Source organism: Pteropus medius, unplaced genomic scaffold (genome assembly GCF_902729225.1).
Source record: "Pteropus medius unplaced genomic scaffold, Ma_sr-lr_union100, whole genome shotgun sequence".
Taxonomy (NCBI): domain Eukaryota; kingdom Metazoa; phylum Chordata; class Mammalia; order Chiroptera; family Pteropodidae; genus Pteropus; species Pteropus medius.
Window position 1 is genome coordinate 8,603,046 of NW_024349225.1, and position 14,658 is coordinate 8,617,703.

Genomic DNA, 14,658 nt, shown 5'->3' on the forward strand with positions numbered 1-14,658 from the left:
TAGCTGCCACTTAGAGCTCATTCTCAGGATTCAAAAGAAAATGACTGAACATGCTTTACTGCTGTTGTAGAATACAATATGTAGTCTAATGAGAAGAATAAGTAAAGTAATCCATGGTGTATTATTTGCAAATCAAAACAAAGAAAGGAAAATGCAATAAAACTCAAATATTAAATGCCAACGACAATTTTTAACCATTAGGCATTTCTGAGATCAGTGTCAGAACTTTTTATACATTTAACAAGTACAATTCTATCAAAGGAGAAGGAAAAAAAATCTCAATCCCCACGGAGCTGCAGAAAGCTCTGGATTTTGTTGAAATGATCTGAATAGAAATGTGAATAAAAAGCTACTGTTTTTGAAAATATTTGTACATAGGTTAGAAGTTCCTATAACTAATGTAATACTACAGAACCATATTCTACTGAGAGATCAAGAAAGGTAAAAACTACTGAAAAAAATAAAAGGATGAGATAAAACCTGAAGGTCCTGTAAATCTAGGCATGCTTTAAACATTTCATTAGCTGTGATGAGACCATCACTAACAAGGCCTGTACCTCCCTCTTCCATGACACAGAGACAGGAAGGATTATTCACAAAGTAATCAAACCTTTGGTACTGAAGAGACATGAAGTTCCATAAAATCAGGGACAAAGTTCATTTAATTCCCTGCTATACATCCGAGCACCAAGCATACTGCTAAGCAAATATTCGATAGCCAGCTGATGTATCAAAAGAGAACTGGGGGTGGGTAGGGAGTTGATGTATATAAAAATATCACAAAGATAAATTTATTGTATTTAAAACAAAGTTACTGGAACAATGGGAAGAGATAGAAAGGGATTATTTAACTAATTCAACCGACAAATATTACTAAGTGCCTACTTTAGTTCTAGATGCTAAGGGTAAAGTCTTGAATCATGACAAAGAAAGGATTACCTACTGCTGAGGGGGTGACAGATGAATGCAAACATCATAATGGAAATAAAATGGTGCTTTTCAGAGAATGGGGGATGGAGAGGGCACTATTTACAGAAAGCTATAAGGACAGCTTTTCTCTTCTACACACACACACACAAAGGCCTATTATGAAAATCTAACATATTAAATTAAAACTTAAGCGTGTGGGGGGAGCTCACCCTACAGTTGTGGGGACTCACACCTACAAACATCGAAGCAATGTACTCATGTCCTACAGAAAGGCAGGAGCGTTTACAAGGCAGTCTCTGTTTCTATTTAAAAGAAAACAATATATAGAACAGCAACAATTTACTTATTTCCACAGTTTTAAAAATACGCCTTCTTTCCCAGAAAACATCCTGAACTGGTTGAGCTACTGCATTATTACATGAATAAAGTAGAAATGAGGCTAGAAAATATACATGAAAGAATATCACGTTTCATACAACTAAATTATTTTTGCACAATGTTCTACTTTTCTTTCTCTCTGGCAAAGCAAAACTTCCCATGCCAAATTCTTCCATGAGCCCCTTAAGATTGTTCTCCAATGACAAGAACAAATGATTGCTGTTAATGATTTTCAGATTTAAAGGAGTAATTCTCATACAAAACAATTTTTCCTTGAGATATGCCAAACTATTCCTCTCCAGAAAAACTGTATCCCTATTCTAAGAATTTTTCACCATATTGTCCAGGCTGACTAATTTTTACCTTGAATGAGAACAGAAGAGACCATTTTTCAAGGGATGATGAGTTGAAAGCCAAGAATACATTTTCTACTTCTTAGAATTTAATCCACATTGAGTTATAGATAAATCTGGCAGTATCAAAATAAAAGTTTTGTCAGCATATAACGCCCTACCTTCTTTTTAAAGCTTCACAAAGAATGGCTGGTTTTAATCATAATTTTTAGGGGTAAAAGCACCATTAGTTTGGATCGGATCTCATGTAAAGAAACAGATGACTAGCCTTTACCTTCCCTCTAGGCATTACAGGTTCCTCTGGTTGATATATTCTTTCCATAAGAGCCTTTGCAGACATAATGGATAAAGGGCAGCATTATGCAAATTCTGTACACTAGAAGGAGGACAGTAAAATAGAAGCTGCCAATCTGCATGAATATTATCTTTAAAATGTCTCAGGGCAGGTTCTGTCCTATCAAATGTATAGCACCTCAGGAGTAAATGCTGTACTAGGCCTAGTTTCTTATGAATTCTGAAGTTAAATTTAAAAGCCATGATCCTGTTCATCTTAAATTAGAACAAAATATGAACGAAGTATTGTTAAATCTTCATTGTTCCAAACACTTTAAGATCAGGAATGAAAAAATGAACCAGCTGTCCATGGAGTAAATAAATCAAGTAGTCAACAAATTGCGCAAGCTGAAAATGTTTCACATTTCCTTAATAAAGCGTGCATGTTTTCATCGATGGAATACAATTAATCTCGAGGTTTGCTATAAAACAAAACCGTCACTATATTAAAATGATTTTCATACAGGAAACAAACTAAACCAAGTCGCAATAACTTATCTGACAAATGTTTCACTTTCCTTTCCCAAGTCTACCAAATGTTTATGTCAAATGTTCCACAATCATATTGCAATCTCAGATGCTTCACAAACTAGTACAGAGATGAATGATTATATGAAGACTACCAATGCATATAATTATGTAGATGCTAAAGTATATATTCTTTAACTTCAGGTCTTTGCCCTTTTCCCTCCTTTGGTTTCTAATTCTTGGATAACCCACGGAAACCCAAGAAGGATAAATCCAGTTAAAAAAAAAACAAAAACAGGTTTCTAGTGTAGACAATGCTACACTGTAATCACTGGTAGACTAAGCTGGGCATAAGATGGGGGTCGGGTTTGCAGGAAGCAGAGAGATGATGAATTTACTTTTGCACATGCTCAATTAGTTCCCTGTAGGTATCTCATGTAATCATTACGTAACTAAAATGTTACTGGGCCCCAGGAATTACACAGACAGCTGGATACTCGGGTCTAGTCTAGCTCTAGGAGTCATCAAGTGATACATGGAAAAAGTCTGAACGAGATCACAGCAAATAGAGTAAAGACTAAGGAAAAAAGTGAACTGCGAACTTTATAAGAATAGAAGAGAAACACAGAGAAAGAGGAGCCAATAAAATAAAAGCTAGAAATGTACAAGGTAAACTGAGGGAGACTGGGGCTGGGAGTGAGAATTTCAAGCAGAAATAACTAGTGTCGACCTAACGATTTAAGATGAGGCTTGAGAAATACTTATTAAACGTTTCAACTAGGAAGTCAGTGGTGACTTTATCGGGAAAATCTTTACAAGTGAAGAGGGAGACAACAGTATGCTGAGCACAGAAAACAGCAAGAAAAAGGAGAAAGGCGGAATAGCGCGCTTTTTTATTAGCTTACGCATGAAGTGAAGGAAAACTACATGGTGACAGTGAGAAGGAGGATTCTGGGTCATGAGTCACACAGACGAAAGAAAACCGAAAAGAGAAAGAGTCAATGGAGGCCAAACTGAAGATACAGGAAAGATAACGGTTTCTCCAAATTAACCTCGACATTTGCTTTAACGTACAGAAATAACTGTGGTGTTTCAGGTACCAGGGCTGGGAGAGAGCAGGTCTATTCTCTAACAGAAAATCTTTCCAGACCCCACTAAACTGGCTGTACTAGTGGTTTCCTCCCCTCTTCTCTGTATGCACGTGAAGAATGCACATACGTGCACACGTACAACTTTGAGTCCTAAGTGTCCACTGCGGAAAAATACATAAAACGAAGACCCCTGAACTAGACATCGCGGCAAATGGATTTATATTGCTTTGCCATTTTCTCATTTTCAGTGGAAAATAATCTTGATTTCCTTTTCTAAAAGATAAAATTATGAAATCTGAGAAAAAACATTTCAATGAGAAAAAAATAAAATCACAAATCAGTACATTTTAGAACGAGAGTTTAGCCGGTATAATTGGAAAGATGCTAAATCAGGACTTCAGACTGAGGATCTGTCAGTAACTAGGTCTTAGGACTAGGAGCCAGTTCTTCCACCTCCTGGATCTTGGTTTTCTCAATTGTAAAATAAGTGAATTAGAAGAGATCACTAGGGCCCATCCGGCCTTAGGAAGAACATGATTCTGGTCCTGCGTGCGCTATTTCCACGTAAGAGAACAAGGCTCAAAGAAGACAATGACCTGAAAAGTTAGTACGGTGGAGCCATTTTGGAACTGAGGGTTTCCAATTTCCAATCTAATGTTCTTTACGCCATAAAAAGTTTATGTTCTCATGAAGCACGAAGACACTGATGATATTTTTGAAATCGTCTATTCCTCCTCTCCCCCAAACTCCACTGTCCAGGATGGGCTCAGCCACGGCTACGGTAGAAAGCGGACACGTGAAGAATGAGCCTCTCTGGTGCAGTCACGCTTACTAGGCCCTCAGCCGTTTATCAGAGAAACGGACCACATGTAGTGGCCAGCATCTGCATTGTGGTGAGGGGTCCTCTGCCTGCAACACAGGGTACACAACATTCCCCATCCCCACAGGAGTCCCAGGACATCCCCCAACGTTCTAAGGACTCAACTCTTCTCCAACAGACTAAGGCTGATGTGCCATAGCAGCCGGATGAGAGTGTATCAGCTGCCCTTGTCCCTACTTTTGTCTTCTAAGTCACTGGTACCGTAAAGACTTCAAAGATGACACTGTGGCATCCCCGAAACAAATGACAGGTTTTTCAATTATTTCCAAAAATAGCTATTGTAAAATCTAGTATGAGTAGTTACGCAAAAGAGTCGGGATGGGAGAAGAAGTGATATTAGAAAGAAATAAATGTTCATCATTTGATTACTCTCTACAGAGGATCAAATCAATTTATTTTACTTTATGCTAGTAAAGATTATACACACCATATACATGTTATATATAGTATATAACATGTATTTTCTGTATTTAAATTAACACATACATTTTAAAAGGGACAGTTTGAGGAGTCATTTGAACACCTAACGAAACATTATATTTTGTTGAAAATTATCTTATAATGTCATTGCTTAAATAATTCTTGGAATTTATAAATACTGTAAAATATACAGTAAAGAGAGAAATCCTTAGTCAAATGATTTATAAGATACAGATGTGTCTCAGCACTGAGCTAAATTTCCACAGTTAAATAATGTATTTCATCCAGGAAAACGATACCAACATTCATTGAGACTACTTTTCATAATTCACCCTGAAATATCAGGCAACTATATAAAATATGAACTCATAGTGTTCAATATAAATTCAATAAACCTCAATCAATTTCTTAATGTTAAATATTTTTATAGTTTTAGCTAACGTTAAATATTAAAATGCATTGCAAACTACAGTTTCATTCTTTAAAAGTATTACTAAAATAGCTAAAATGTATTGTTCCACCATATGGTCCACCTCTAAGAAAAAATGATAGTCTATGAAAAACTTTAAGGGTAAAAGGCTAATTTAATATAAAAATATATTCCACGTAATAAGGTGACATATTCCTTTAGTCAATTTTTTCAGCTTAACAAACACGGTAACTTCTTTAAAGGATACATACACTTTCAAAATATCTTGAATTTTATACAAATTACTGATTAAGGCAGAGCAACAACTAAGCATAATGAACACGCAGTGACGTAACTCACCTAAATAAGGAATGCAAGGTGTCATCTTTAAGCTACTTATATAGTCTCTGAGTCTTTTGTAGTTATCTTCTTTACTCATTACATATTCTAATTTTTCAAAGGTAGTTTTGTCTTTTCGACTTAATAACTAAAAAACAAACAGAAAAGCCTAAGTTATTTCCAAATCCCATTTTATTATAGCAAAGATTTAAAGTTCTATTTATTGTAAATTTGAATTTAATTTCAAAGTTATATCATCTTTAACGATATTTTGGTAATATATAAATTACAAAATCAGACATATCTATTAAGATAATAAACCCAAATCTATTAACAATAAAATATCTTTTATATGTACATAAAATCATTAAGTTACTTAGTAAATTATAATACGTTATTTTTCATTTTTACTATTTTAAATGGTTAAGCAATTTCTGTTGACAAACTTTTCTTGACAAATCTAACTGTGGCTATATTATCTACGTAAAAGGATTCACATTTTTGGATTTTCGACAAGGCATTTTTCTTTGATCCCTTTGACCAGTGCTGTATCACACACAGTTGAACAATCAACTGAAACTGTTTTAAGAAGCTTGAGGGTAGATCTGTTGTGAGTGCACTTGAAAAACAGAGATAATCAAGGGGAATAAAAGCAAAGCAAGATCAGTCACCCAAACAATATTAACTAAAAGGTTCAGAAAATATTTTTTAACTATTCCAAAGATTCTGAAAAAACTATTTTTTCTTTAAACATGAAGTTACTATTTCCTTATGATGTCACATTTCAGTTTATTTGTATCATAAAATATTAGCATTATTTTATAGCATGCAAAACACTTCCACTTATAAAATTCTCATCTAATTCTCCCATGAGGTAAACAGAAAAGTCTGCAGATTAATTTAGAGATGAGGAGACTAAGATTCAAGGGCGATCACAGGGTTAGCAAGGAACAGAACATACTAATACTCTCGGCCATCCACTCACAAAGATGCAGGTCCCTGGTCTTTAGGGTCTTCAGTTGGTCCTGGAGATAAAGACTATTCTGACACTGAATCCATTCCTCTTTTTAGTATTACAAGTAGTTGAGCTGGGACTGATATAGGAATCTACTTTTCATAGGCTCCAATATATAGATTATCTTCAGATAATCTGTCAGAAAGATGTCTGACCTGTATTCTTCCTTCCTTTAAAACACAAGCTTTTAAGGGGTCCTTTGCTTGAATGTTTTAGATAGATATTCCATGATCTCAAACGGTGGTTTCTCAGCTTTTCCTTGGCTCAGTTTCAACACACTTGATTAGCATTTTCAAGATTAGGTGCAAATCTCTGCTGCTACCTTTAAGTCCAACCACTTCTTTCTCTCCCACATAGCATGGCATTTAGGCATGTAAAATATGGTGATGTGACATAGCTGGGCTAACAGTAAACTAGTCTTTTCCTCCAAGTCAATCACTCAAAATCTTTGGTACAGTATCGGGAGAAACAAGTTACAACTATACACATATCTTCCCCCACTCTGGGGCTTCATTTCAATTTGCTTTATCTTTTGATGAACAGAAATTCTTTAATGTGGCAAAGCTTATCCATCTTTTCTTTCATTGTTTGAGCTTTTTTGTTTTGTATTTTATCTAAAATATCCTCACCAATCCCAACCCGAAAATGTATTCATGCCAAGCCAGGGAGATACTCAGCTATTTTCTTCTTGTAAAAGCTTTGCAATTTTGCACTTCACATTTAAGTCCTTAATTCATCTGACAATGACTTTTTATGTGTAAGAGGCCCAACCGATAACCACTTTTCCAGCTTTAATAAATAAACAGTCCCTCATTTCTCTACTGATTTACATATATCAGAGTTGTATAAAAGCAAGGATCAGCTTTGGAGTTCTGTATTCCATTGGTTGAGATGTCTAAACCTATAGTAATTCGACACTGACTATATAGTACAATATATCTTGATATCTGTTAGAACAAGTATCCAACCCCCAACCATATTTCCTTCTTCAGGAATGTCTTGGCTATTCCTGAACCTTTTCATTTCCATGTAAATTTTATAAGCAATCTTATCCAGATTCCCAGATAGAGATTTTTATTCAAACTGCATAAAATCTTGATATACATTTGGAGAGAACTGGTATCTTTTAGTTTTCTTAACAAGGGACACTGTTTCATCTATTTAGTTCTTCAATGACTTTCTGTAAAATTTTATTAATTTTCTGCATACAGAAAATTACGTATTTTATTGCATTTCTTGTTTACTATTTTGTTTCTTTCATTGATATTGTAGATGGTGTCCTTTTAAGTGATATTTTTTAATCGTTTCAAATACAACTGATTTTGTATATTGTTTGTATATTCGGTCGCCTTAATAAACTCTATGGTTTTATTAAATTGTGGTAAAATGTATATAATATTTACCACTTTAACAGTTTTTAAGTGTACAGTTTGGTGGTATTAAGTCCATTGACACTGGCAGCCAACCATCCCCACCATCCACAGCCAGAACCTTCTTTATCTTCCCAAACTGAAACTCTTACCCATTAAACAGTAACTCCCTGTTCCTCTCTCTGCCCAGCCCCGAGCTACCACCTTCCGCTTTCTGTCTCTATGAATCCGGCTACTCTCAGGGCCTCATGTAAAGAAAATCACATAGCATTTGTCCTTTTGTGTCTGGGTTGTTTCATTTAGCATATTGTCTTCAAGATTCATCCATGATGTGGCACATGCTAGAATGTCAATCCTTTTTTAAGGTCAAATAATATTCTATTGTATGTTTTATCCCACATTTTATATGTGCATCCATTCATCTGTCCATGGATGTCTTGGATTTTTAATACTTTTTGGCTATTGTGAATCATGTGGCTATGAACACTGGGGTAAATATATCCATTTGAGTCCCTGCTTTCAATTCTTTTGCATATATATCTAGAAGTGGAATTGCTGGATAAAATGATAATTCTATGTCAAATTTTTTTGAGGATAAATCCTATTATTTTAAATCAATTTTTTCTGACCATGCCGACAAGGATCTCTGTGTTGAAAAGAAACAGTAAAAATGGGCTTCCTTTCCTTCATGTTAAAAAGAATGTTCCTAATATCTTCCCTGAATAGGATGTTGTAGGTATTTTAGTACATTATCTTTATTGAAAAACTCACTCAATTCCTCATTTATTAAAAATCTTTAACCTAAATGGGCATGAAACCCACATGATGTTGACTATCTTCTACTCAGCCCAATAGCCTCCCCCTCCCACCCTTTATAACTGCACTCTCCGAGACCCCCGGGCCATCCTCGGCAAAAGCCCCATCCTCACCCTTTTCTTTAAGCATCCTCTTTCTTTTCTTACAAACTCTGTAACATGAGCTTGGAGTTGAGTCAGGTGCAATTCTTGCTCCTTGATCTTCATAATTCCTTCCAGCTTATTATCCCACTATCCTCTCTAGAATTCTCCAGCTTCTATTGGATCCGTGCTGTTCAATCAAATTTTATAGGAGGCTGGAAATGTTTTATGTCTGTGCCATCCAACATAATAGCCATTAGCCACGTGTGACTACTGAGTGTTTGTAATGTGGCTAGTATAACTGAGAGACCAAATTTTAAATTTTACTTAATTTTAATGATTTAAATTTAATAGCTACATGTGGGGCTAGTGGCTACCATACTGGACAAGAGGGCACTAGATTATAACACTTACATTATTATCATTAATAGAGCTACAAGTCATTTTCCCCATTATATCTTGAAGATCTTGGTAGCTGGAAAAAACTACCCAGTTTTTGGTGACTGCAACTTCACACAGATGATACTCCCAGTAACTGGGTTTCTCAGTTTCTTGACTTCTCCTCCTTCAATGATCTTAACTTCCGCCACTCTCAGCCTCGGCTCCCTTGGTCATCCCGAATCCGTTAAGTACGTACTAGGATTTCCAGTCCAATCGCCATACTATCTTTCCACCGTTCATCATCTTTCTCCTTTGACTTGGGTTAGATTCCTCATCTATCACTGAACAACTTTTACATTTACCCACTTTATCTCTTGTGCTGTCCTGGACCCCACTGTGGGACAAACACGCCTAAAAGATTCCAACACTGGTTCAATACGATTCTCAGCACTACTCCAGGTTAATGCTGGGCACCCGGACCTGGCTGGAGCGTACATGACTCAAGTGGACCCTTCATGAGGCCGACCAAACCTACCCGTTCCCTGGTTACCTCACTCTCACATGCGCCTAGAGGACTTGCATGCTTTCCTCTTTGTTTAAACCTCCAACATCCCGCCCCCCAGCACTCTCGACTAATGACCTTGCTTCGTATACCTTAAAAAACAAAGCACTAGAAGAACTTCTACAGAATCCCATCAAATCTCCCAATGAAGCCACGTCTGTAACCAAATGCATCCACCCTCTTCTCTCCTGTTAAAATGATTAAACCACTCCTGCTCCACTAGGGTACTGGACTGACTGGATTCCCTTTTGCCAGTGGAGGGTACCACAGGAGTAGCCCCTTGTTCTCTTACCATTTTCCCCATTCAATTAGATCACTGCCACCAGCATACAACACACTGTCATGGAGCTCATCTCCAAAAATAAAACAAAATTCCACCAATCTTTTGGTCTCACATTCCCCTCTAGCTACTGCCAGATTTCTCTGCAGCACCTCACCCCAGTCCTTTATAGCAAAATTCCTCAAATACATTCTCTGTATTCGCTGTCCTATTTTATCTTATCCTTGCCAAGGTGACCAATCCTATCCAACTGCCAGATCCAACAGTCACGTCAAAGTCCTCACCTTATTCAACTTATTAGCAGCATCTGGCACAGGTGATCACTCTTTCTTGAAATACCATCTTTGACTGTGGAAAACTTCTACCCATGGTATTTATTTCATTGAGTTCTCATTTTTCCAATATCTAATTCTTGGATGGTTCCAGGGCTTTTTATCTGTGTTCATGCCATAGGTAATCTCATCCAACATCATGTTTTAAATACTACCTTTACGCCGATGATCACAAAAATGTATCAGTAGCCCCGACTGCTCTTTAAACCTGTATACCTAAACCTGACCTTACGTTCTACATGGATATTTATGCACCTAAACCTGACCTTACAGTTCTACATGGATATTTATGACAACTCGAACTTCATATGTATAAACTAGAATCACCCCCCCACCCCATCCTTTCTCTATACCTCCCTGGATATCACTAAAGAGCATCTCCATTCTCTGACTCGATGCTACTTCTCTTTTGACTCATCTGCTACCAACCACTCCACTGTCCACAGTGACCGCCCTGCTACGCTTTGAACGTCATCAGGGCCTTCGTATTGGCTATTACGTCTGCCTGGAATTCTCTTCTCCCAGATATCCGCACGAATGGTTCTCTCGCTCCCTCCACGTCTCTGCCCAACTGTCACTTACCAGAGATGCTCTTACCACATAGTACATGAAATATTTCCCTGCTTTCCTTTCTATCCCATTTATTCTGCTTTATTTTTCTTCAGAGCATTCACTATTTATGATATACATTTATTTATTTACAGTTTATCTTTTCCCAGTAGAATCTTAGCTGTATAAGAATGGCACTGTCTATATCACTAATTGGTGTTTGTCAAGCAATTAGACAGTGCCTGGAACAGTATGGAATATTTTAAAATTTAATGTAAACACCAATAATCTTACTGATTAATAACAGAGCTGTTACTAAATAAAAAAAATTCTTTTCCCTGCAAATACTTGAGAGAGACAATAAAAATATCTTCAAGAAAAATAATAATTAACTTGAGGGAAACGTATCTCATTTTTAAATCACAATATAAATCAGAGTATAATTCTTTTCAATAAAACTTCAAAGATGGAATTTATAACTGTATATTTATAATCATTTCCATTCCCCCATGAAATTCAAATTTTAAGAAAAAAGTCCATCATTAAAAATAAATTTTAAAGTAGAAACACCCTTCACCCAAGTGTTTCTAAGATACAAATAAAATACAAAGAGGATTCAAGTTCTTCCATACTGTTTTTCCAATATAGACATCTACCCTGGTTTTCATGAGAAACATCTGTCTCTTTAGATACTATGAAAAGTGAAAGCATCACTAGCCTAATTAAAAAGTTATATTTTAGTAATTAAAAAAGAGAAGCTCTTTATAGTCGGCCATGTCTTTATCACAGAATCCTAAGAACACAATCCTCTGTACAAAATATAATAAAGTCCTTCCTCTTTAACATTAAAGAACAGTATTAAATACGAAAAGACTTAGTTAAATGTATAATTTAACTTATATAAAATATAAATGAAAAATACCCAGAAAGCTTTAGGCCAGTATCGCATCACTCAAATATGAAAATACACAAATTTACATAAGTTAAAAACTTACACCGTGACCTTATTAAAGTAATAAAACAAAATATGATTAAAATAATATCAGAATGCGTATCACTGCATAACTCCACATTAACTATCCGACTTTCTGCTATTCCTAAGGAAAAAACCCAAGACTTTACTGACTAAACAATAATGGAAATCTAAATTAGTGTATTTTTTAGAAACGTATAATTTAGATCTTCTTCAAATTGTTTTGCATTTACACTTTCCCACCAGTAAAGATGAAATGCTGTATTGTCAAATGTGCTTAAAGAGGTTCTACGAAAATGATTTCCCAAAGAGAACTCAAGCACCGAGCTGTGACTTACCCAAAAATTACCTGACAGGTCTAATGAAACAGCTGGGAGAGAAAAATGTAGGTTTCTAAGAATACAAAGTAACTTTAAAAATCTTATCTATTATCATAATTTTAACCTTACTAAGAACTACAAAAGAAACTAATACATCTCTACTTCTAACAGGAAGTCTAACCTTTCATTAACTAAAGAAGATTACTCACCGCCCATGTTTTAGTCAACCTGAAAATTGGGGCACTCTGTAAGCCAGAAACCACTGCCATAAGTGCATGAAGATTATTCAGCTCATACAATTTCTGAAGATTTAAAGAAAAAAGGGAATAAGAGGTAAAAATTAATAGCATGCATACAAAAAAAACCTTTATATTAACAGGAACTAAAATCTAGGCAACTGGTAGTGTGCCAGTACTTATCAACTTCACTGAGATTTATTTTTAGAGTACCCGCTATGTTTACAGTAAGCTGATTTTGGCTCACAACATAAATTTCATGTTCTAACCTGGCATTGTCCCCAAGCTCTGGGAACCAATCTACCTTTAGTTGAGTAATACATTCAAAAAGTCAAAGGTATGGCTCAGTGTTAAGTTTACTTGGTATGACTGGGCACGCTAGTTTCTGGCAGGCAGTCTCCTTCCTTATATTTAAATATTACTAAGCCTCTGTCTTATGATCCAAGTTTTAAGACATGGTCTGTGCCCAGGATTCTGCCCTGGTTCCCTACTCAGCACTCCCATTATTCCAGGGCTAGGGTTCAAACCTGCTTCCTACAGTCCTCCTCAATTTCCTGCTTCCTCCTGCCTGAATCCTGGACCCTTTGTTCCTCATTCATGGTGAGAAAGTCACCTGATTCCCAACATTACACCTCACTTTTGTCTTCTGCAAAAAACTCCTACCTAGGAATAGGTTCTACCAGTTTATCAAGAGATATAGTTGACATTTATTGCTAATTTCCCAGATTTCTTCATATTACAAGGTGTTTACATCCCAAAATGTCTCTCCCTAAAAATCAGTCATTTAAAATTGTCCTCACCCACGATCAAGAGACTCCAAGGCAAAAAATGCCTTTTTTGAACACTGGAACTACGAAAAGGTAAGGGGTTCTGTTTCTCTGGAGAACTCAGACTAGTGTACCACCTTAACTCAGGTCTTGAAGAATTCCCATAAAGTTTCAAAAAATATGAACACGAGTTAAAAAAAAAAAAAAAAAAAAGAAAATGGAAAATGAAAAATCACAAGGAAACAGGAATTCACAAATGGAGAACAATACCAGGTACTGGCTTCAAATAAAATAAAGATTAAATATGTAGACAACTAGAATGCAAAAAGAAGTCAAAGTTTTTTAAAAATGTAAAATAAGAAACATGAAGCTATAGCAAAAAAGGCCAACATTTATCTAATTTAATTTGAAGAAGAAATGATAAAAAAAACCAAAAACAATGGGATAGAAACAATATTTGAGATAATGGCAGATTATTTTCCCAAATTAGTGAGAGACACCAATTCCTAAGGGTAGAAACTGAAAGAATCCAAAGCAGAGTAAATTAAAAAAATAAACAACTCTAAGTCTGAAATAGCATTTTTCAAGAAAAAGAGTGACATAAAGATGCTACCAGACAAAATAAAATTTTAAAAGCTTATAAAAAGGATCTTTAAAAAAATGCAGCCAGAATGATTATTAATGGAAGATTATGAACTGGAATCCATAATCATACATTTTATATATGAAATTTATTCCAGATAGATTAAATACTCAAGTACCAACATCTTTGATATTCTCAGAGGCTATATAGTAAGCTTTCTTAAATGAGATATTCTTAAATAAGACAATAAAAGTTAAAGACTAATAAGTTTGACCTCTAAACTAAGAAAATCTTTATCAAAAGATAATGAAAAGAATGATGATAAAATAAGCCACGAATAAGAAAATGTATACAAAGCATTTAATAGAGAAATAGAAACCAGAGGTATATTTAAAAAAACAAAAACTCCTATAAAAATTGATAAAAGACTAACACCATAACAGAAAATTGTTCAAAGATCATGAACAGACATTTTAAGAAAGAAAACATAAATGGCCAAAACAGAAAAAAATGTTCATTCTCATCAGAGTCAATGAAAGCTACTGGTCTAATTGTCATTTCTTTGAAGGAATTTTGTCTTTTCTCTCTATATTTCTAGGGCTTCAATCCTCACAGAAGCACCAAGAGAGTCATATAAATTCTTGTAGGCTTTATAGCAGCAATGTTTATAACAGCAAAAATTGGGAAACTATCCAAGCTAGAAGACAGTGAATAATTTGTGGTATATGCAAACAACAGACTACAACAGAGATACCCTGAACCAGCCATTCAGTAACACTGCTGAATAAAAAAA

At 35.4% G+C, this 14,658-nt stretch overlaps 1 protein-coding gene across 3 annotated transcripts in view; it reads right to left on the reverse strand.

Annotated features, from left to right (window-relative positions):
- The window catches only part of RALGPS2 (Ral GEF with PH domain and SH3 binding motif 2), a 124,278-nt gene that overhangs the window by 59,636 nt on the left and 49,984 nt on the right, over nt 1-14,658 (reverse strand). For all 3 annotated transcript variants that reach the window (XM_039881385.1, XM_039881386.1, XM_039881387.1), the window contains 2 exons: nt 12,489-12,581; nt 5,623-5,749 (listed from right to left, as the gene is read on the reverse strand). In XM_039881385.1, the coding sequence (XP_039737319.1) occupies nt 5,623-5,749; nt 12,489-12,581 (220 nt within the window). The remainder of the gene's footprint in view (nt 1-5,622; nt 5,750-12,488; nt 12,582-14,658) is intronic.